Here is a 23,883-nt window from a genome sequence, read left to right on the forward strand (position 1 = left end):
TGACCATATTAGCCCCGCTCTGTCAACACTGCATTGGCTCCCTATTAAACATTGTATACATTTTAAAATATTGCTGATTACTTACAAAGCACTAAATGGTTTAGCTCTGCAGTACTTGAGTGAGCTCTTAACGCATTATAGTCATTCACGTCTGTTGCAATCTCAAAATTCCGTCCAGTTGATAATACCTAGAATATCAAAATCGACTACTGGCGGTAGATCCTTTTCCTATTTAGCACCTAAACTTTGGAACAGTTTTCCTAACATTTTGTCTGGGAAGAAGACACACGCTGTCAGTTCAAAGCTAGACTAAAAACACATCTCTTTGACCTAGCATACACATAACACATTATAGACTTCTAATTCAATGTTAGGCTGCATAGATTAGGTCAGCCGGAACCAGGAACACTTCCCATAAATCCTGATGTACTCGTTACATCGTAAGAAGAATGGTGTCTACGCTAATATTAGTCTCTCTGTTTATTCCGAGGTTTATCGCAGTCCACCGGATCCAGACCGTATCCAGATCTGATGAAGGACCTGTGCCTGGACGCGACGACAACGCAGTCCTGAAGTGTCAACTAGTCTCTCCCCTGTGAAGGCCTCCGTCCCCTCCCTTTACCTCTCTACAGATAAAGCGTTGTCGTGATAATTCCGGTTCACGTGGCTACGCAGAAGTGATACAATTCTGTATTATAAATTTTAAGGCCAGACAAGTAGTTTGTTGAGGGTTGGAAACTAATATATTATATAGACTCATTACATGCAAAGTGAGATATTTCAATCCTTTATTTGTTACAATTTTAATGATTATGGCTTACAGCTTATGAAACACACAAAATCAAAATCCCAGAAAATTAGAATATTACATGAAATCACACAGTAATTACACAGTGATACCATGGTCATTGAACCAGGTTTTGGTTATTTTGGCAGTGTGGGCAGGTGCAAATCCTGCTGGAAAATGAAGTCAGCATCTCCATAAAGCTTGTCTGCTGAAGGAAGCATGAAGTGCTCTGGAAATGTCCTGGTAGACGGCTGTGTTGAGTGGACAGCACAGTGGACCGACACCAGCCGATGACATGGCTCCCCAAACCAACACAAACTGTGGAAACTTCACACTGGACTTCAAGCATCTTGGATTGTGTGCCTCTCCATTCTTCCTCCAGACTCTGGGACTCTGCAAAATTTGCTCTCATCAGAAAAGAGGACTTTGGTCCACTGTGCTTTATTAAATCCAGAGTCAATGCAGCCGTCTACCAGGACATTTCCAGAGCACTTCATGCTTCCTTCATTTTCCAGCAGGATCTGCACCTGCCCACACTGCCAAAAGAACCAAAACCTGGTTCAATGACCATGGTATCACTGTGTGATTTCATGTAATATTCTAATTTTCTGGGATTTTGATTTTGTGTGTTTCATAAGCTGTAAGCCATAATCATCAAAATTATAACAAATAAAGGATTGAAATATCTCACTTTGCATGTAATGAGTCTATATAATATATTAGTTTCACCTGTTAAGTTGAATTCTTGAAATAAATCAACTTTTTGATGATATTCTAATTTTATGACCAGCACCTGTATATGACATTCTTCTTTCAGATGAATACAATCAGAGTTATATATAAAAAATGTCCTGGTAGTGAATTGCTGTTTCTGTTTTTAAGTCAATAAAAGTTAACTACATTAGTTAACATGTAGCCTACTAATAATAAACTGCACTTTGTTTAATTTGTTAACCACTGTTAATTTCAACATTTAGGCTACTAATAGCTAAGCCTACATTATTGAAATAATTTTTTTTTTTTTGTAAACATAGTTAATGCACTGTGAAGTAACACGAATGAACAATGAACAGCTGTATTTTTATTAACTAAGATTAACAAAGATTAATACAACATATTAATAGCAATAGAGTGCTAAGTGCCAAGCAAAAAAATGCAGGGACAGGTGTGTGGCAAACAAATCAGGTTCGATTATTAAGGCTTTTAATCGGCAGGATGCTGCTGGTCGTTCCGCTCTATTGGCAGAGCTAATTATACGTCAAATATAACACCGCATACACCATCGCCAAAGAAGAGATTGCCTTCACTAAATTTAAACCTATGTTGCAGCTCATGGAAAAAGAATGGAGTTGCAATTAACATGACGTAGCCTATGCAAATGACAAATCATGTGCCAATATCATCGGGGCGAGATGATATAGAGCCAGAAGACCAAATTTCACATTTTGGCCACAGGATGTGTAAAGCCCCAGTGAAATGAAATCTGTTAATATATAATTTTTAGTTGTGGCGCTCCTTAATTTTTGGTGGGTGCTTCTAAATTTTTGCTGGTGCTCCTAACTTTTTGAAGTTGGGAGCACCAGTGCTACCAAGTAAAAAAGTTAATTTCGAGCCCTGGGGGGGTTAACAAAGGCCTTCTGAAGTGAAGCGATGCGTTTGTGTAAGAAAAATATCCATATTTAAAACTTTATCGACTAAGAAAACTAGCTTTCCCTGATGACAAAAATGTGTTTTGGAAGATGGGTTGAAAAAGGTTTAGATTGTTCCATTTACTGAACTGAACAGTTTGCTTGAAAGCTTCGTGAGAAATGACCAGGCCGAAACCAAATGCACAAAGCCCAGGGTTGACAGTTTAACTTTAATTAAATAGCTGCACCTCAAATCTATAAAATCTTTCAACATACAGTACTGTGCAAAAGTCTTAGGCATGTTAATATCCCCCCCCCCCCCCCCCCCTTACCTTACCTGGGAAAACTGGCAAGAAACAGTATTATTTTAGGTCTAAGAAGTGTCACAAGAAGAAATGTTCGAGCCAAGAATTGCGTGCAGTTACAGATTATATGCATCCAAGGAGCTTAGTCCTCTACAACAGCTCAAATTGAGCTGAACTAATGTAACAATATCTGTTCGTCTCACAGCAAGGACATACGAGAAGCGAGATTCACCGGCAATTGTTGGGACAGTTTGACTCCTGCTGTGGTATCTGACGTAATGGGAGAAAGGTAATGGAAGCTCTCTGTGTTTGTCTGTGTATGTACATTATTGGCTTTTAGGAAGCAGAGTGCATGCTGACAGGAACATTAAACACCGCTGGATTGCCACAAATGGACGCTAGGGAAAAAAAATGCAGACAGCTACAGGGACAATGCATCTAATATGAAATGAGAGAGAGAGAAAAAAAAAATCTAAACGTATTTGATATCAGGCTTCTGTTCCAAATTGTCATTATAATAACATGTTTCTCCTTAACCAAACTTGTGGGGAAAAGGCTGATTTTGCAGGTAAGACTAACACATGAAAACTATCAGGCTGGTAAAATGGCCACTGAACAATACAAAATCTGACAGAAAATCAACTGATGGAAAAAAAAAAGAATGAATAAATACATTAGCAAGAATACACTTGACAGACACGGATACAGCAACCTTCAAACTTTTTCAACAGCGAATTTTCTCACCTCATCTGCCATCTTGAAAGTACAGTATTTGTCCTGAGCTTTTGCATTCTGGGACTGCCTCCTCCTCAAAGGACACAATACTTCCTGAGAATTTGGCTAGAATTAGGCATCTTTAAAGGGACATTGTGTAGGAATTTCTCCCATCTAGCGGTGAAATTGTATTTTGCATTCAAACAAATAGTGCTCTCCAGCGCCTCGCATTTTCAAATGCGTGTTGCATCTACGGTAGCCGTTATGTACCAAAAGTTAGGCTCACGTAACTCTCTAATTAGAATCAAAATGTTTCAACATTTGCGATGTATTTGGATGGTAAACTATTCTTTATTAGGCTTTGTACTTCACTCATGTTCCAATATCGACGGAAAAAATCATCCTCTTCACATGCGCAAAAATACGAATTGTACTAGGCTACTGACTATATAAACAGAGCAGTGGAATTTTTATATGTTAGGTATATAATGAACAGGCTGCAATGTCAAGATTGCAATGCTATATGGTGTGTGTGTGTGTGTGTGTGTGTGTGTGAGAGAGTGTGTGTGGGCGCGGGCGCGATCAAACAGTGGAAACATGAAAACATAGGCTACTCTGTCATTTTGTTCAGGACATCTACGGATATTATTTATTTATAAATGTATAATTAAACTTGTTTAAATGTACAGTTTGGTGTTGTTTTGTTTTTAAAAGATATCCTAATACAATAAATGCATTAATCTCTCAATTGGGTATTTATCATTAAAGATATAGAGTTTGGAATCTATGTGACCGCTTGCGGCAGTTCTAGTAGTTATGGAATTCTGTAACATTGACTTACCTGTCGAGAAGAAAGCAGGCAACTTCAGCATCTCTTTTGAAAGCTTTCTCCTGCATTCGCTATCCCGACATTAACCCTTGTTTTTTGTAATCTCCGGTCACGTTTCCTTTTACGGTGTATTTTGTACTTTTTCGACGACGAGGACTCCTTATCCTGTGACTCAGCATTTGTATGGTACTCCATTATAAATAACCATGCAGTGCAGCCTTTTAAACTTGCCGGGGCAGTGACAAGCGCCTCTCACTGCTCTGCTCCTCCGCTTCTGCTGGCTTCAGTCACGTGATGCTGGCTCTGAACGAAAACGCGTTGTGGAAACGTGTTGGCTTAGTACTTTTTGTCCCTCTCTGCTATTATAGTTTTTCAAGATGGCGGAACTACATGGAAGCCTCCGTGGACCTACCCATCCCATTTATATAAAGATAATAAATTCTTCATTTACGAGGATAAGCCAGATAATTAGCAGAGGTATTTGTATACCATTGAGGACATATTTATGAGTAAAAATATTGATTTTAGATAATAAAATACCTAAAAACCTACACATTGTCCCTTTAAGGAATAGTTCACCCAAAAATGTCAATTCTATCATCATTTATTCACCCTCAAGTTGTTACAAACCTGTATGGGTTTCTTTCTTCTGTTGAACACTAAAGAAGATATTTTGAAGAATGTTGGTATCCAAGCAGTTGACGGTAATCGTTGACTTTCATAGTAGGAAAAAAATACTATGGAAGTCAATGGCTACTGTCAACTGTCTGGTTAACAACATTCTTCAACATATATTATTTTGTGTTAGTTGCATGAGTGTTTCATCCAAGTCCGGTACCCGAACTGGGAGAGGCAGGGCTTTAGTTCTTTGTTGTATTCATCTGCTACGGTATGTGTAACATTTTTCTGTCAACTCTGCATATCCTTCGCGATCGATATTGCACATTTGTCGATGGAGCGGGTTCAGACCATACTAAATGTTCTGACTGCATTTGTGCAGGACAAAGCTCTGAGGACATCAGAAGTTACAGGGACTGATGGCAGCTGTACAAAGTACACAGACTACACCGTAATTTCAATTTTAATGGAGAGTAAAACAAAGGCAGAACACCGTACAATCTGATAGGTAGCATTATTTGATAGAACTCCGGCACAGTAACTTCAAATTGACCTACGGCTAAACAAAGGCAGAGCACCATAACTCAATTTGAGCGTTCCAAAACAAAGCCAAAGAGCGGTAACTTGTGTTACGGTGTTCCGCCTTGGTTTCTCATGGGCTTTTGGAAGTTACTGTTAAGACAACTCGAAAAAACAACGGAATTGACTCAATATACTTAACCACATGATGAAGGAGGTCTTGAATGTGCCAAAAATATCAATAACTCATTTTAGACCAAAAACGAAGTTACGGTCTTTTGCCTTTGCATGGCAGAATTGTTTAAGGCGATTTCGCAATTCATGTGGGTCATACCTGTTGCAATTCACGTGGGCTATAACTCCTAAACAAAGGTAGATTGACAGCACATAATTAAAAAATTTTTTTCAATTGTTACCTTTGGGACATTTGCCATTATATTTTATCTTACAATAATATCTTAGTTTAAACCTAAAGTATAAACCTTTCCATATTTGGCGACCGATTTTCGATAAAAATGACAGAGCAATAGATAAATAGCAATAGATTCTCCATTTGTGATGCATCGCTGAACTATAACGTACACCCAGATCCATCTGTATGTTTTTATGTGTTTGTTAGAGGTTGAATTCAAATAAAATATTACCATACTGCACAAACTACTTCTGAATAGGGTATCTGCTTTCACATCACTCAAACCATAATGGAGCCTAGATGTCATCTAGTGGAAAATTTTGGTACTGTGCCCAAATAAAATCTTACTGATAGCTAATTTTTTGAGTAAAATTTGGAACACAACTTGTTCAGGTTTACGGCTTTGATTTTCTTGCAGTTTTAAAGTCTGATATATTGTTTTAAATATATATTTTGTATAAAATATAAAAAAAATATTTTTTATATTTTCATAAACTAAAACTTCAATAACTATTTTTAAATGTCACTTTTATAACTTTTTTTTTAACTTCTGCAATAATCTTCAAAGACTTAAGTTTGTGCTCCAAAGTATTCAGGATTTATAATAATTTAGGTTGCAAATGTCATTTTCAGGTCTATGCTCAAAAAGTGGAACTAAGTGGTTAAAAGTTAACAACATAACATAAAACCCAAAAACTTTTTTCATTTTGGGTCTGTACAGTTACCTTGGAACATAAAATTATGCAGGTCAAATTGACCCGCGAACATGAAAACCGCATAAAAATTTCTTTACGCACATTCCACAACACATCAGTGTATCCTCACTTTGCATTCATGTTTGAAATGTTTGAAAAGACTGAAAAGTTGCCTTAAAACGTAAACATATACGGGTAAAATTGACCATCAGATATCAAAACTGTAATAGAAACAAAATGTCAAGAAAAAGAAAATTGTAGGTTAACCAGTATTTCCGACAACTCAAAAATCAAAATGGGTCAAATTGACCCGCAACCCAATACAAGGGTTAAATCAGCTGATACCATTGATTAGCTGATACATTTTACTAGTTCAAACCCGGCAAGAGGCGATCTATGAACTATGACAATTAATCTTGCACTTAATCTCAATTTGCTCCAGGGGTTTGGGGGTTTATCACTGTAATAAATGTACTTGGATGAAAGCACCATCTAAATGACTAATTAGATAGTTAACATGAATTTTCTAGAGACTGAGGTTCAGCTAGAGGTTCTTTTACTACTTATGTTGTGTGCATGTGGGTGGCTCACCTGACTGTGGGTGGCAGTAGCTGCTATGATTATTGCATTGGCAAGGTTGGCACCCCGTGCTGCTGAAGTACGAGAAGCCTGGCCGGCAGTCATCACATTTGTCCCCATGCACTCCCATCTTGCAGATGCACATGCCTGAACTGCCAGAAAAGTAAAGATAACATTTTTTGGAGTTAGAGTTATAGAGGCACAAAATGAAAGACCAATTGTTCTTACAGGACAGTACAGAATCCTTCAAAAGTCAGACATAGAGAGGTTAAAACCTCTGTCCACATCAAACACCAGGTTTTCTCTGAACTGCCAGAATTACTGCTCCTTCCCATCCATCACATGTTAACAGAACCACACCATAAAAGCTGAAGCAACATTTGAGATAGAAATCCAATTAAATCGATTATAGTATTATTCAGGCATAAATATAATATAATATAATATAATATAATATAATATAATATAATATAATATAATATAATATAATATAATATAATATAATATAATATAATATAAAATGACCAAGGTTTCTGGACAACAAATACTTAAATGCATTTCATTTGCATTGGATTTAGCAGCAGGTAGGATCCACCATGGTTGTTTCAGTTTCTTTCCTGCCCTGGGTTACATAAAAAATGATTACACACAGGTAAATTAGTCATTAGTGGTTTTGCGTGTAATGAAGTCTCCTTGAACTACTTGGTAGAGAAACAGAGTGGGGTAAATATGCTCTACATGAGAAATTAAAGAGTAACAATATCAGAGTGCTTAAAATGAAAAGGAAATTAGAAAACTTCTGATTATACTATTACACACTTCAGTCTTTTGAAGAGCAACGCAGAAAATAAGAAAATGAGAAAATGAGAAATGCAGAAGGATAATTTCTTCTGGGAGAGGCTTGTGAAATCTATGAGACATATCTGCAATTATTTATTTCACACACACACACACACACACACACACGCACACACACGCACACACACGCACACACAGCCTACTCTCCTATACACAGAGTAATGAGGCTATTTACTCTGACTGATGCTGAGCTCACAGTTCCTGAGAAAAAGAACCCTGACATGTCAGTTCAGAACCCGACCACTCAAATGAAATGGGTATCCCACTTGTTTCAATAGGATACAGAATATTTAAATAATTCAGAGCAAAAACCACTGAAATAACACTATAATTAATATTAAAAAGCACATAAGACAAACTGCAGCCAAACCTAAAAGTCTGTGTTGAAATGTCATGAAATATTTTTTTTTGGAAACATTTTAGTTTAATTGGGGCAAGTAAATAAAAATAAATAAAAAATAAATAAGCATTGCTCCCAGACAACTGTAGTATGAGTATTAATTAGAGTATCGTGAAGAGCTATGTCAGTACATAATAGGGACTTTAAGCAACAGCCTCTGGTGGAACGGCAACGGCATTCTGGCGTTGTATTGCGCATGCGTGAATTTAACTGCTACTTTGCAACGTTCTACTGTAACGGTCTACTACGGGAGAACAGCTGATTTGCCGGAGTCGCTACAACGTGAGAGTAAATCTAGGTTTAGACTTATTTACATCATACAATAGTAAAAACTCCTCTTCTGACAAAAGATTGTCATTTAATGCCAAAAGCAATCCTTCTCTTGCTTTTTTAAATGACATTTTTTTTGTATCTCAATAAATGAATTAATGCTGCGTTGCGCTGTCCTGTGTACGGTTGCTTAGTGATTTTTACGTTCTTGGCTACGGCGGTGTGACAGCATACTTCCGGTCGCCGTAGCCGTTCCATTCGCAGCTGTTGCTTAAAGTCCCTAATGAAGCATGATGTAAGCGCGTTGTAGAAGCACAGAAGACCGCACTAACATCACGCGTCGCAATGTGCTGACCTTTAGGTCAAATGTGAACACATGAATGTGTGTATGCCGGTTTAACGGTTTATGTATCGTTTAACTTCCGAAACTTTTCCACAAGTTGGTATGATTCTTTAGGGTGTTCATGTAAAGTTTGTACGGTAATATACTTTGGTTAAAATTCCTCAATGGTTGTGTAAAACAACACCCTTTTTACCTCCTCAAAAACAGCTTTGTTCACAGTGACCTGTTCCGGTGCATGTCTCTTTAAATGATAATGAGCAACTGCTCACCCCACCCCTCTCTTCCATGGGGGGTGTCGAATGGCTGAGGGCAGAAATATGCTAAAACAGGACAGTCTGTTAGTGGTCGTGGGCGGAGCATGAGCATTATGACATTATAGTGCTCAGAAAATCCAAATGGCCTGATTATTGAGAGTGTTTAGACTTTTGTTGAGGATTAAAAAAAAGGAGTGAATGGATTTTTTTTCATTTTATGGTGGTTGTGTCCACACACTGCAAAGACACATTTATATGCAAACACCATATAAAAGTGGATTTTGCATCCGATGACCCCTTTAATGATGGATGTAGCCATTCAAAAAAATCAGGTATTATAATTAGAGCTGCTGTGTCTAATTTTCATTTATTTAAAATGCTTAAAATAGTATATTCTCCTATGCCAGCTTAATTTACAGTATTAACTATACAGTAAGTAAATGTTTAAATGAGAAGAGCTGTCAGAGTCCCGCCCTGACAGTCTTGTCTGTTTTGTCACTGTTTAATGTTTCCTTAGCCGCTTTCCGACCAAGTAGTTACAGGAACTTAGTTATAGGAACTGTCCACTTCTAAACAGTTCTATGAACTACTCTCCCGCAAACTCGGTTTTGCTGTTTGCGTTCGCACTGGCCAAGTGGCCATAAGAACTGGTAGGAGGGGTAAGGGAGTGACGCAAGCACGGTGACTTTTATTTTGATGGTGCGACGGACCTTTATTTTGGCGGCGCTGAGAACGCCAGAGCAAACAATGCTCGTATTCTCTGTGTTTATTAAGCCGCTTTCCGACCGGAGGAACCTTTTCACAGTTCCTAGAACTATTGGCTAAAGTACCCGGATGTCGGCGTGTTCGCACCGCAGGAACTAGGAACGATTTTAGTTGATTTTAGTTAGTCAAGCTCTTCGTCATCCCAGTTCTGGTTTCAGTGATCATCCTTCCTGCCTGTCGTCGTGTCATCTGCCCTGCCCTACTGTTTGAACTGTTTCACACCTCACTCTCCTTGTTGTGCCCTGTCTACAGTATTGTTAATAAAACTTCCCTTCACGTTCGTTCTGCGTCTGGGTCCTCTCTCTTGCAGAACCTGACAGAGAGCAATATGTCAACTTTTCTTTCAGTAAATGCGTTAGGGGTAGGAGCATCTGCTCTGCTTGGCCAAACAATGGAAACCCACTTGGAAGCAGTAATTATTTCTGCAATGCCTTGAACTGCCACCTTACTGTGGTGGAGGGGTTTGAGTACCCGAAGGACCCTAGGAGCTATGTTGTCTGGGGCTATATGCCCCTGGTAGGGTCTCCCAAGGCAAACAGGTCCTACAGTAGGTGATGAGTCAGACTAAGAGCGGTTCAGAAACCCCTTATGATGACGGTAAATTCAAGGACTGTGACGGCGCCCGGCATGGCGCAGCCGGGGCCCCACCCTGGAGCCAGGCCCGGGTTGGGGCTCGTATGCGAGCGCCTGGTGGCCGGGCCTCCCCCCATGGGGTCCGGCCGGGCTCAGTCCGAAGGAGCGACGTGGGGCCGCCCTCTCGCGGGCTCACCACCTACAGGAGGGACCGTAAGGGGCCGGTGCCTAGTGGATCGGGTGGCAGTCGAAGGCGGGGGCCTCGACAACCCGATCCCTGGACACGGAAACTAGCTGTAGGGAAGTGGAACGTCACCTCGCTGGCGGGGAAGGAGCCTGAGATTGTGCGGGAGGTTGAGAGGTACCGACTAGAGATAGTCGGGATCACCTCCACGCACGGCTTGGGCTCTGGAACCACATTCCTTGAGAGAGGATGGACTCTTTACCACTCTGGAGTTGCCTATGGTGAGGGGCGGCAGGCTGGTGTGGGTTTGCTTATAGCCCCCCAGTTCAGCCGCCATGTGTTGGAGTTCACCCCGGTCAACGAGAGGGTCGCTTCCCTGCGCCTTCGGGTCGGGGATAGGTCTCTCACTGTCGTGTACGCCTATGGGCCAAACGGCAGTGTAGAGTACCCAGCCTTCTTGGGGTCTCTGGGAGGGGTGCTGGAAAGTGCTCCGACTGGGGACTCCGTCGTTCTGCTGGGGGACTTCAACGCCCACGTGGGCAGCGACAGTGACAACTGGAGGGGCGTGATTGGGAGGAACGGCCCCCCTGATCTGAACCCGAGTGGTGTTCTGTTATTGGACTTCTGTGCTAGTTACAGCTTGTCCATAACAAACACCATGTTCAAGCATAAGGGTGTCCATCAGTGCACATGGCACCAGGACACCCTAGGCCGGAGGTCAATGATCGACTTTGTGGTTGTTTCATCTGGCCTCCGGCCGTATGTCTTGGACACTCGGGTGAAGAGAGGGGCGGAGCTGTCAACTGATCACCACCTGGTGGTGAGTTGGATCCGATGGCGGGGGAGGAAGCTGGACAGACTCGGCAGACCCAAACGTACTGTGAGGGTCTGTTGGGAACGTTTGGCCGAATCCCCTGTCAAAAAGATCTTTAACTTCCACCTCCGGCGGAGCTTCGACCGGATCCCGAGGGAGTCTGGAGATATTGAGTCCGAATGGACCATGTTCTCCACCTCCATTGTCGACGCGGCCACTCGGAGCTGTGGCCGTAAGTAGGGCCCTATAATTTCCGCGATCACGGAATCGCGGACGGAATCGCGGAATTGGCAAATTAACGCGGAATCTAGTGTCAACGCGGAATTTCGCGGAATTTTACATATTTGGAATAAAATTCTGTTTTTGTGTGGGAGAAAAACGTATGTCTGAGGAAAATCGCATATTACTGAAAGAACGAGCAGAGAGAGAGGCCCGGTCGCGCGCGCGTCTTCAAACTGTCTTGCTCTCTCTCGCTCCCTCGCGCTTATTAATCTAAATCAATTGAGAATTGACATAATGGTAAAAGATCGGAAGAACGAAGTTTCACGTGGAGCATTCGGATATTTTTTTCCTGAATTAGGCTACCGCTGGGTGTGAATTGTGCAAAAAAAAACTTTTTTACCTTGCCTTCTTCTCTGAAAAGCATTCCGCCCATTCAGCTGACATAAAAAACACTTTCAATAAACTAAACAAAACCTATCCAATGATGAAATGTTTTCTGTGTTGACAAATCTTGTGCGATGTCCTAACTGCCGGGATAATCACACAACGCGTACAAGTCTGCTAATGATACGTCCGATTCGCGAACTAATGACTCCTTTGAACCGATTCACTTTAATGAATGGTTAAAACAACTGATCTGTCCAACACTGAATCGGTTCGTGTATAACAAAATCGGTAACACTTTACAATAAGGATCCATTTATTAAACTCTAGTTAACTAGATCAGTTAACATTAACTATTAATAAACTGCACTTCTACAGCATTTATTAATCTTTATTAATGTTAATTTCACCATTTAGTAGCCTACATTATTTAAATGAAAAGTTGTATTTGTTAACATTAGTTAGCTTAATGCACTGTGTGAAGTAACATAATAAAAATACAGGGTTAGGGTTAACTAAGATTAACAAAGATTAATAAATACAGTAACAAATGTATTGCTCGTGGTTCATGTTAGTTAGCCTAATACATTCACTAATGTAAACAAACCAAACCACATTTAACACCTATTAAAATGAGAATTGTGTTTGTTACCTCAATAAATTTATTTTATTTGTGTACATTTTAATCATTAACATTAAAACACTCTTTTTACGACTAAAATAACAGTAAAGGGTAAAAAAAACTGAATTCCCAAAAATTAAAACGGAAAAAACGGAATTTGCAAAAATTAAAACGGAAAAAACGGAATTTGGGAAAAAATTAAACGGAATTTGGGAAAAAATAAAACGGATTTTATAGGGCCCTACGTAAGGTCTCCGATGCCTGTCGAGGCGGCAATCCCCGAACCCGGTGGTGGACACCGGAAGTAAGGGATGCCGTAAAGCTGAAGAAGGAGTCCTATTGGGCCTGGCTGGCTTGTGGGACTCCTGAGGTTCATGGGAGTTTGCCCAACCAATCCACATGTGCTTTGTGGACTTGGAGAAGGCATTCGACTGTGTCCCTCGCGGCATCCTGTGGAGGATGAAGCTGCACAGGCGCACATCCAATGAAGTAGATGCATTGATGTGATGTATTGATGTGGTGTTTTAGCTCATATCTCCATGAAACATGCATGAATTGTGGAAAATTGTAAAACATCTTTATTGAAAGCAGATTCTCATGATTACAAAGAGCCCAAACATAACATAACAACATAATCCATTGCTTTGATCACGAGATATTCCTCACGAAGTGATGCATACTTGGCTAAAAAACATTTCCGGGATGCAGTGTGTTTTCCAATGTTCCCGGAAACCATCCATGCTTGTTTTCAAATGTGGAATAACAAAAAATATGTAACATCTTAAAGCTTAGAATCTCATCTTTTTAAAGCATCAAAACACTTCGATCAACTCTGAACGAGTGCTAAGAAGTCCCTCTAAACCGGTGTGTACCGCACGCGGGCGCTACCTGTGAAAATATTAATTATCATACTTTTCAAAAATACTGCCTTGATTAACACAAAATAGGTGTCATTTGAAAACTTAGGGTCTGAACTTTGCAGTGAATATAGCCAATTTGAAAAACTCCTAAGTAGTGCTGAGTTATTTGCTGATAAATAGAATATCTTTTTTTCATAAACTACAAAATACTTTTTTGTACTATGTACTGCAATGTGTCAAAAACATCATACAGCTCATGAAACATTCACATATTGCTGAAAATGGCACATCATTTTTTACAGCATATTGTTAAAATTTAGGGATGCACGATATTGCATTTTGGCCGATATTCGATATGCCGATATTTTCAAACTAATTTTGTCCGATGCCGATACCGATGTATATACACATTTCCCCCCTGATATATTTACACTTTAATTTTACTGAAGAGAAATCCAAGTCTCTCTCCTGTACTACCTTTACCGTATTACACTCATGTGTTGTAGATAAGGCAATACACAAGACAAACAAAACAACATTTGATTCTACCATAAATGTATAATTTTACAAATGTAGACAGACACTCACTCCTGAAAAATAGGTAAATTATTTCACTTGGAGAATAAATGATATGCCAGTGCCACATTTTATTTTTAAGTTCAGACTTCAAACTTCCGTCCTTAGGAGTAAAATAAATAAAAATGAATTTTCAAATAAAAAATGTACATCTTCTCCTACTTGAACAGGTCTACCAAATGCTCCCCTGTTTTTGGTGCTGATGCAGTGGTGACCCGTTCATGTAACATGTAAGGGTGGCGCTGCCAATAAAGCAACTAAAAGCTGTCACAAAGAACCGCAAAAGTAATGATTATGAATATGTCAAATATAGCAAGGAGACATTTTAATTGTTTATTCATAAACAAGTGTTTTCTGTTTCGTTCGTTCATTTATGAGACGAACTCCAGTTCATGCGCCGGCGCCTCCGTGTCGTGATATCTATTATCTGCTTTACTTATTATTTATTAAATCCATGCAATTGGTTGATGAAACATTGATTAAAATTAAGATACAATTAATACAAAATGAAATTTTTCGTCACGTGCACATAGGAAACACGCCACCCTATCGGCAAGGCTCATCGGCAGAAATCTGCCGATGCCGATGCTGGACATTTAAAGCTTTTATCGGCCGATACCGATGTTGTGCCGATATCATCGTGCATCCCTATTAAAATTAAAATGAGCCCAAAATGAACAATCTATTGCGTTGATGACAAGATATTCCTCATGGAGGAACAATTTTAAAAATGCCCATTAGGGGGTATGGGGCATTACAAATGCGGTAACTTTTGATTCCTTTATGCAATCACCAAAATTGTATCCAGATGCAGCTCACAAGTAGATGGATTTCACCAAAAAAGAATTTTCCTCCTAGCTTATTTCCTTCTTGAGTTATTCCATGTCAAATAAGAAATATATGCAAAATCAACAAATATATATTTATATATATATTGTCTTTTCTCAGCAGTTTCTCAGCATGACAATGTCCAAATCAATGTAATGTATATTTTCTCAAAATGTAAAAAGTGTTCTATCAAACAATCCCAACCTTTTGACTCTCCTTGCTATAGTTTTGGAGTTATGAGTCTTTAATTTTGTGTGTCACTCAGAAAACAACAATTTTATAAATGCCTTCCAAATGTGTGAGGACTAAACAAAAAGGCTACCTTTGTTCCAAATGCTGTAACTTTTGATTGCTTTATGCGATCACCACAAAATTTTATCCAGATGCAGCTCACATTTAGGGGGACTTCCCCAAAAAAGAATTTCCCCCAACCGTATTTCCTTCCTGAGTTATTGCATGTCAAACAAGAAAGATATGCAAAATCATAATAAAAATTATATATATATTTTAGTTTTTTGTTTTTTATCAGCAGTTTCTCGGCAGGAGAATGTCCAAATGTAATGTAATTTATATTTTCAAAAAAATGTAAAAGAGTTCTATCGAACGATACCTACCTTTTGACTCTCCTTGCTATAGTTTTAGAGTTATGAGTCTTTAGTTTTGTGTGTGTCACTCAGAAAAAACAACTCCGGACTTAAGGGGTTAAAAGTAACTTTTGCTTTTTGAGATGTCATGAGATGTTCCAACTGATCCACAAAAGAAAACATTAAAAATGCAGAATCACTTGTCGCAAACCTTAAGCTCTAAAAAACTTGTGAGAATACACTAACTGACTTTGCCCTGAGGGTGTAAGAATGTTGAGGTTTCCATGGCAACAACACCTCAGATCACAAGTACCCCACTGAGATTAAACTGGAAGTCTATTACAGTATAATTACCAGGGCAACAATCTCACACAAAAGACAAGCATTAAATATGCCGTGGAAGCAAATTTACAACCTTTCGTAAATCATGCAGCCTTTGCACTTGTCAAGATTAATTAATGAATTGTTTTAGCAATTTGTGGAAATGCTGATGGCACAGCTTGGTTTATACCCACTAGCAGAGACATTATTTGTAAATGCTGATATGCTCACACTATTATTGTGTATGGTAATAGTCATGTCGGGTTATTTAGCTCTGTGCTGTTTTAATGAAATCCATTTGTGCAAGGCCAGTTAGTTAGTAGCTGGCATTAATGCACACTATCTAGGGAAATCTGGCAGTCACTGCTTTAGTACTTGGCTACTTCCTTCCGGACTATTTAAGGGCAGAGCGGTTTGAGGCCTGGGTGGTTTGGAACCTCTAATGTATAACCCAGTTTTATTGCGGTAGTGGGTTATGCTGATCTCAGAATTATATGGTCAGACCCAAAGGTTTTCAGAGCAGTTAAACCTTCTGAAAGCTCTTGCCGTCCTATGTTTCAATGGTGCTAAAGCAGACTGTCATGTTCAGTTGAGGAACACAGAGTCCATCTTTGTCAGGCATGCCATGTAGGAAAAACCTTTTAAGCCTTACTGAGTATGTTTTCATGGTAGCCTCTACATTTTTGTTATTTTCATAAATCTACATTTTTATTCAAAGTGGCTTACAGTGTAGCTTAATCAATGTACACTACATTTCAAAAGTTTGGGGTCAGTAAGATTTTTTTTGTGTGTGAAAGGAATTAAACGGATTAAAAATGACTTTTACATTGTCACAAAAAAACATCTTAAGCAGCACAATCATTTTCAACATTCATAATGTTGTTCTGTTTTTTGAGAACCAAATTAACATATTAGAATGATTTCTGAAGGATCATGTGACACTGAAGACTGAAGACGGGAGCAATGCCTGCTGACATTTTAGTTTGCCATCACAGTAATAAATTACATTTTAAAATATACAGTAAAATATTCACAATATTACTGTTTTCACTGTATATTTTATCAAATTTTGTGAACATAAGAGACTTCTTTCAAAAACAATAAAAATTTGTATGACCCCAAACTTTTGAACAGTAGTGCGTGTACTTTCATCATGATTATTGGTGTAGGCTATACTCTGGGAATCAAGTCCATGATGTTGGCATTGACAAAACCAACTAAACAAGAACACTATTCAAAGAAATAAAAAGAGATAGGCAATTAAAAACTAAAATAAATGAATGAATATAAAATGGAAAGAGTGCAAATGCATTACCACCACAAAACTACTATCTTTCTGTTTCTCTCTCACACTCTGTTATTTTCAGTTAAATAGGCACACTTCCCCTGGGTCATTACAGGCCATAAATGAGCTGATGCCATATTTTGGTATCTCCTGGTCTACATTCACTCAAATTCTGTCAGAGAAATACTGTAAAAGCTCTTTTAAATACTTTAGATAGTTACTTTAGATACTTTCTATTCATTTAAAAATGTTATAATTGTAAAGCAAACTGTTCACTATATGTTACTGCTCATTGATTCGGTTATTGAATGTGGTCTCTTTCTTTATTATCATTATATCACTGAATACCGTTGTCACCATCCTGCCACAATCTCTTCCAAAAATAGTTTGAGTTCTTGGGAATAATAACTCAGAGAAACAGAAAGTAAGTAACAGTACAATGATGGACAACAGTATCTTGTTTAACTAGAGTAGTGTAGAGTAACGTGTAGTCCGTTTTAGTTTTCACTGTGTACGTTCCTGTTTTGTTCCTTAGTTCTCCAGTTAGTTTCACTGGTCGTTAATCAGTTCCCACACCTGTTCCGTTTTATCCTTGATTTTCAAGCACTACGTTTTTGGCTTTCAAGGACTACAATGAGAGATCTCGCTTATCAAACAATATCTTTATCTTTCAAATTCTAAAAAAGGATTAATAAAATAATACAATAAAACAAAATGGTACAAATAAAGTGGTAACTTTAACGACTGAAATGATACTATGACAAAGATATCGCTTTCCTCTTTCAAACTGTTTTTCCCCCCCATTAATGTATGATTGACCTGAAGAATGAAAGCTGCATCATATACTTGGATATTTATACAAGCAATATCACGTTCATAGCCATGCGAAATTGCTCTATATCTATATCAGACGGGCCGCAGCGTTTATAGGTTTTTAATCGAGAAAATTAAAAATCACATATATTGGGCCCTATTTTAACGATCTAAAACGCAAGTATCAAACGCAAGAAGAAGAAGAAGAAGAAGAAGAAGAAGAAGAAGAAGAAGAAGAAGAAGAAGAAGAAGAAGAAGAAGAAGAAGAAGAAGAAGAAGAAGAAGAAGAAGAAGAAGAAGAAGAAGAAGAAGAAGAAGAAGAAGAAGAAGAAGAAGAAACCATTAACCAGCAGAAGCGCATGCCAGGTAATTTGAAGTGAGGGATTCCAGTGCAGCCCCAAAAAACCATAAGATTTTAAAATGCCTGTTTACACAGTAAAAAAGCTGATTGGGTGGAGGGCAGTGGGAGGGCTGACTGAACAAAGCCACTCTGTGCTTGGAGCAGAGCTGGAGACTGTTAATAACCCCTTCAAGCCTACAGACCAGAGCTGGTGAGAGTGAACACAGAGAGCTATCGAGGAGAAAGTGAGAAATTACAGAAAGGAAGTGATTAGTAAGAGTATATAATCGATTGATAAACATACTAAATAATGCTTTTAATTATTATCTAAAAATGCAAAGAAGTTTCTGTGAGGGTTAAGTTAGGATTAGTGTTGGGGCACATAAAAAAAAAAAAAAACAAAAAAAAAAAACAATAATAAAACAATAAATGTCAATAAAAAGGTTTGGGGTTGGTGTGTTTTTTAAAGGAAGTCTCTTATGCTCACCAAGGCTGCATTTATATTAAAAAAAAGAAAAGAAAAAGAAAATAAAGTATTATTGTATTATAGCAATTGATTTGGTGCTTATTATTAGCAATGTTGAAAATAGTTTTTAATAGTTTTTAAATAGTTCATTTTTGCAGGAACTATGATATATATTCAGAATTCTTTCATAAAGGGCAAGTTCAAAACAACAGCATTTATTAGTAATTAAATCTTTTCCAATATTATAAATGTCTTTACTGACACTTTTGATCAATTTAATGCACCTTTGTGGAATAAAAGCATTAATTTCTTTAAACACATCCTAGTGAAAAAAAAATTGTACTTCATACTAAGTATACTACAATCTATTAACATATTTACTGACATAATGCTTTAAACTTTATTTGGAGTACTACTTATTCCACAATGCACAGTTCTTAATATTAAGCCTAAAATGTGTTTTATTATCTCTATTAGAATGGATAGTATGATCTCTTTATAATATCAGTCTTTAAATGAAAGATATTTAAAATGTACCATAAGTATACTTGCAATAATTCCAGTTTATCACAATCAAATATACTTAAGTATATCTTTAGTTGAACTTCAGCACTATTTCCGGATAACTAAAGTGCATTAAGTACAAAATTAGCTGTTCCAATTTAGCAGACTTTAAGTATATCAATTTAGTAAACCATTAAGTACATAATATGTAAATGTATTTGTTGTATACTTAGCATAAAAATATTGTATTTCAAATACATTTTTATACATTTATTTTTCACTAGGGCACACAAAAAAATTGCAAGTTGACTTGACAGGATCACAGTAGGGACAGTGTTAAAATTTCTTCTTGAAAAACCTTGTATTGAAATTTCCATTTTAATATTCGCCCTCACCTGGAGGCACACTCCGTGAGGAGACCTTTATTTGAATGTTTAATTTAAGTGAGATTAAAGTCTGCTGGGTGCACTGCATTGATGCCACAGTGGTCAACTCCTTGAGGTTCATGCTGATTTGAGGGGTGGCAGCTCTTCATAAAGCTGAGCAGGACAGTACGTGAATGAGCTGGATCTGAGCCAATTTATCTGTGCAAACCCCACAGATGGGATTAGCGCTTCCACTCCCTTACAGTTCTCTAACGCCTGGTGAGACATCAGAGCAACTTCAATCCTGTCACATCGAGGAAGCATCAAGACTTGAGCAGTTAAACACTTCTGCTCCCACCCATAGTCACGTTAAGTCTGATTTCTACAAAAGTGAACCGACGAAGCATTTAACAGTGTCTGATGAGCAATTCTTTTTCCTCCCTATCAAAAATAAACCTTTCCATTGCGCAGATCTTATTTTCCCTTTGGCAAGCATTACGGTTTTGCCTGGCTTTTGATTAGGCCACGCAGCAGGCTAAACTAATCCTCCTCACAGGCAAGAGATATCAGAAGCCAAGTCATTTCAACTTATCCAAATAAAAACAAAAATGGAAAATGGCAAATGGAAAAAGGAAAGTAGTAATCCCATGCTCTATAGTAAAGAGTGCTCTAAGTGTGTGTTATAGCTTTGTTTAGTTAAGCTCACGCTGCTGGGTGTCAGTGTCTTCACACTTCTGGTCTGATGGGAATGAAATCCTCCGTAACAAGATTAGTGAGAATCATAACAGGGCTCTACCACCAATGTGTGTGGTAGTGGTCAACTGATATGGTTTGATGACTGCTATTCTAAAATGTGGAAATAGTAAAGAAGATGTGGCCACACATTTTGCTGGTAGTGTACACAAAACTATTAGGCTACATGAACAAAATACTTGCCCACTTGTCTGATTAGCAGAAGCAGTATTCTGTTCATGTAATATTTGCACTAGAAATATAACTAGTTAAAATGGAAAGGATCTCAAACTGACTAGTTGAAGATGTTGCTGTAGCTATACACATTAATAGACACTGTACTTCCTTGAAAATGAATTCCAGCATAAAAATGAATATTACGAGCTCTGTCGCATTCTTTTTTTTTTGTCAGCAGACTCTCCTTTGTCCAGCTTCTTTAAAAAAAAAAAAAAAACAGGTGATTCCCCGGAGGTTAGAGATTTAGCGTCAACATTTCTCACTCATTTAGACAACTAACCTATGCCACTCCAACACCATACATCCGTCAAAGTAGCTGGAGAAACTTTTCTCTATTTACGGATATAACGAGACACACACGGCGAGTGAGGCATGTATGCAATTTCCCATGAAAACCATCCCGTCAGGTCTAAAATAGCGTATAAACAGTAGGCTTATACCATACTGTATAAACTGTATAAATAGCAGGCTTATACCATAGTGAATCAGGGTAAGACAAAAACATGTTTTGGAAGAAGGATTGGTGATATAATTTACTTAAATGTTGCTAATTTTAAACAAAAAGTTACAAAGTGTCCTTGTAAATGAATATTCTAAAAAATAAAGTGTTTTTAATTTTTGTGCTATTTTGTGTACCTCTATAATTAGTGTGTGGAGATTTTAAAATCTTTCATTTTCCCTAAAACTGTATGCTGCATTACCTATTGAAATACAGGGTAAATATATATAAGACATTTCCGATTGGGCAGGTCCACTTGTAGTATTAACAACACCACATGTATATATAGTATAAATATATAAGCATTTAAGATGGTGATTTAGGCAACATTCTTTAGAGCAGCACTAGGTGTAGCCCCCACAGCTCTCAGACTACACTTAACGTGCTTATTGCACATTCACAGCAGATGATGCCCCACTCAAAGGTCTGCACACCCCTCTCATTGTTTCCATCCACTTATTTGTATGCGCATTTTCATCATTCGCATAAAAAAATGCTGGATGGAAACGCCAAAATGCACATAACTTCTAAAAATGAGGTAAGAAAACATGCACATAAACTACGATAAATTATGATAAGATAACTTTATGACAAGATAACTTTTTTGCGTTTCGTCTGTGCATTCTGAGGCGCAATACATTTTTTATATATGAAATTATTATATACAGTGGCTTCTCCTACTGCAGCAAGTTCCATTTTCTTGGTGATATTTAGGGTGAAAAAAGTCCACTAGTTCACTTGCTTTGGTCCGGACCAAATGCAATGGTGATACTCACGTTTCCATGATTTTCACCTAAACATTTAATATAATATATTTATTTCAAAATACAGTGAAATAGAACAGCAGGCAATAATTGATTAATTAATTAATTATGGGGAAATTACATGATGTGGGTTGTGATGAGTCAGCACAGGTTATTTCACCATACTCTGGGTAGATACTGCCCTTTTTGCACTAACTGAAAGCCTGATTCATTTTGTCAAGTCCTGATCAGAACTGTTCAGACTGGTCTCATATCAGCAGCAAAACCAATATCAACAACAGAGCATGCTCGTATAGCCAGCCTTAGGGTTTTCAAAATGATTGACAGACCAGCAGGAACTGTGTCAATATCATTTGAATAATTAAATAGTTCAATCTTATTTCATGCACCCACAAGATCAAATATTGGTCTGCATATGAGATGTGAGGGAACAGAAAGCCTCAAGCACCCCATCATATGCAATATCATTGTTTAATCAGTCCAACACCTCAGACAGTTACACTCTGAAAAAATATGGTTATTTAAAGGTGCTTTACAAGTAGTAACTGTTCTATTTAGAACCATAGCGTCCTGAAGATGAAATGGTTCTTTGTGTTAGAGTTTAGGGTTCTTTACTCCCGCCTTTTTTTTTTTCAAATCTGTAACTGTCAAAGCCTCCTCATAACTGATTTTATGGAGCTCAGCTTTACAATAGGGCTGCACGATTATGACAAAATCATAATTGTCGATTATTCCCTTGAAATTGTAATTGCGATTATTAATTACGATTATCACAATTTACATTGAATGATGTTGCCATGGGACCCACATTTCCCCATCATCAAGCTGCAACCCACCTTTTTAGGAATTATATAGGCCTATAATACATTTGTTTACACAAAAATTGTTGACACACACATACTGTCCCCCTTTACTTAAAGGGGGGGTACAATGGTGTTTCATGTATTCAGAGTTGTTTACAGTGTTAAAGAGATGGGTTCTCATGCTTAACATGGCCAAAGTTTTTTAAAAATATTTTGGACGAATAACGGAGAATTTCTGTGCCGAAAATCTTACTTCCGGGTTGGTACAATTTTCGGCTGTTTTTTTTTCGACCGTGGATCTAATGACGTAGACCAGAGTGGAACTCCTTATATGAGCATTTCTCCCGGAAAAGCGCGGCCGCGCACACGTCGACCAGAGGAGAGCGAGACCGCGCACATCAACGCGCTTCAACAGGAAATCATCGGTAGCGCTGCATAGTGTCTCCAAAGTGTGTTTTTGGATGTGAGGGAAAGCTTACCAAAGAACCCAGCGTTAGGAACAGTGGATGCTGTTTGTTCCCTGCATTTCGACGATGAATGTTTTATAAACAAAGCCCAGATCGACGGATTCTCTCTGTGGCTCTGGCTTCGCACACACGGCCCGCCTCCAGACGCTCGGTTTTTTCCGGAAAGACTCGGTACAGCCTATCTTTTCTGTTATACATATAATAAAACTAAAGACTTTTTGGAGATATGAAGGATGCAATACTACTCTATAGGTACTCAAGATTAACAGGAGATTGAGTGAAAATGAGCATTTCGCCCCCCCTTTAACATACAAATAAATTGTAAGAATATATGACTAATACTGATAAATAAACAGTATAGGCCTACGAGGTTAAGCTATTAAATAGCAGTCCCAAACTAGTTTTTGTTAATACAATCTTGGTGTGAGCCACCACAGTCATAGAAAAATATATAAATAACCAATAAGTGGCATTTTGGGGTTATGGAAACAACAGTTAGGCTACCATAGTGATACACAATACTTACAAGAACTGTTAAAGAAACATGTAAGCTGCTCCTGATAAATAGAATGGGTTGTTTGCATATGACGTCACGTTACTGCGTTGCCATGGCGCGAAATGCAGATGGAGGGCAGGAAGTGATTTGCTACATTTAGGAAGCACT

General features: G+C 38.2%; 1 protein-coding gene across 1 annotated transcript in view; it reads right to left on the reverse strand.

The window, feature by feature from the left end:
• LOC307158928 (multiple epidermal growth factor-like domains protein 9) overlaps positions 1–23,883 on the reverse strand; it is a 98,337-nt gene that overhangs the window by 29,463 nt on the left and 44,991 nt on the right. Inside the window, exon 3 of the mRNA XM_079871940.1 lies at positions 7,099–7,238. Within this exon, the coding sequence (XP_079728066.1) occupies positions 7,099–7,238 (140 nt within the window). The remainder of the gene's footprint in view (positions 1–7,098; positions 7,239–23,883) is intronic.

Source organism: Squalius cephalus (assembly GCF_949319135.1).
Source record: "Squalius cephalus genome assembly, chromosome: 5".
NCBI lineage: Eukaryota > Metazoa > Chordata > Actinopteri > Cypriniformes > Leuciscidae > Squalius > Squalius cephalus.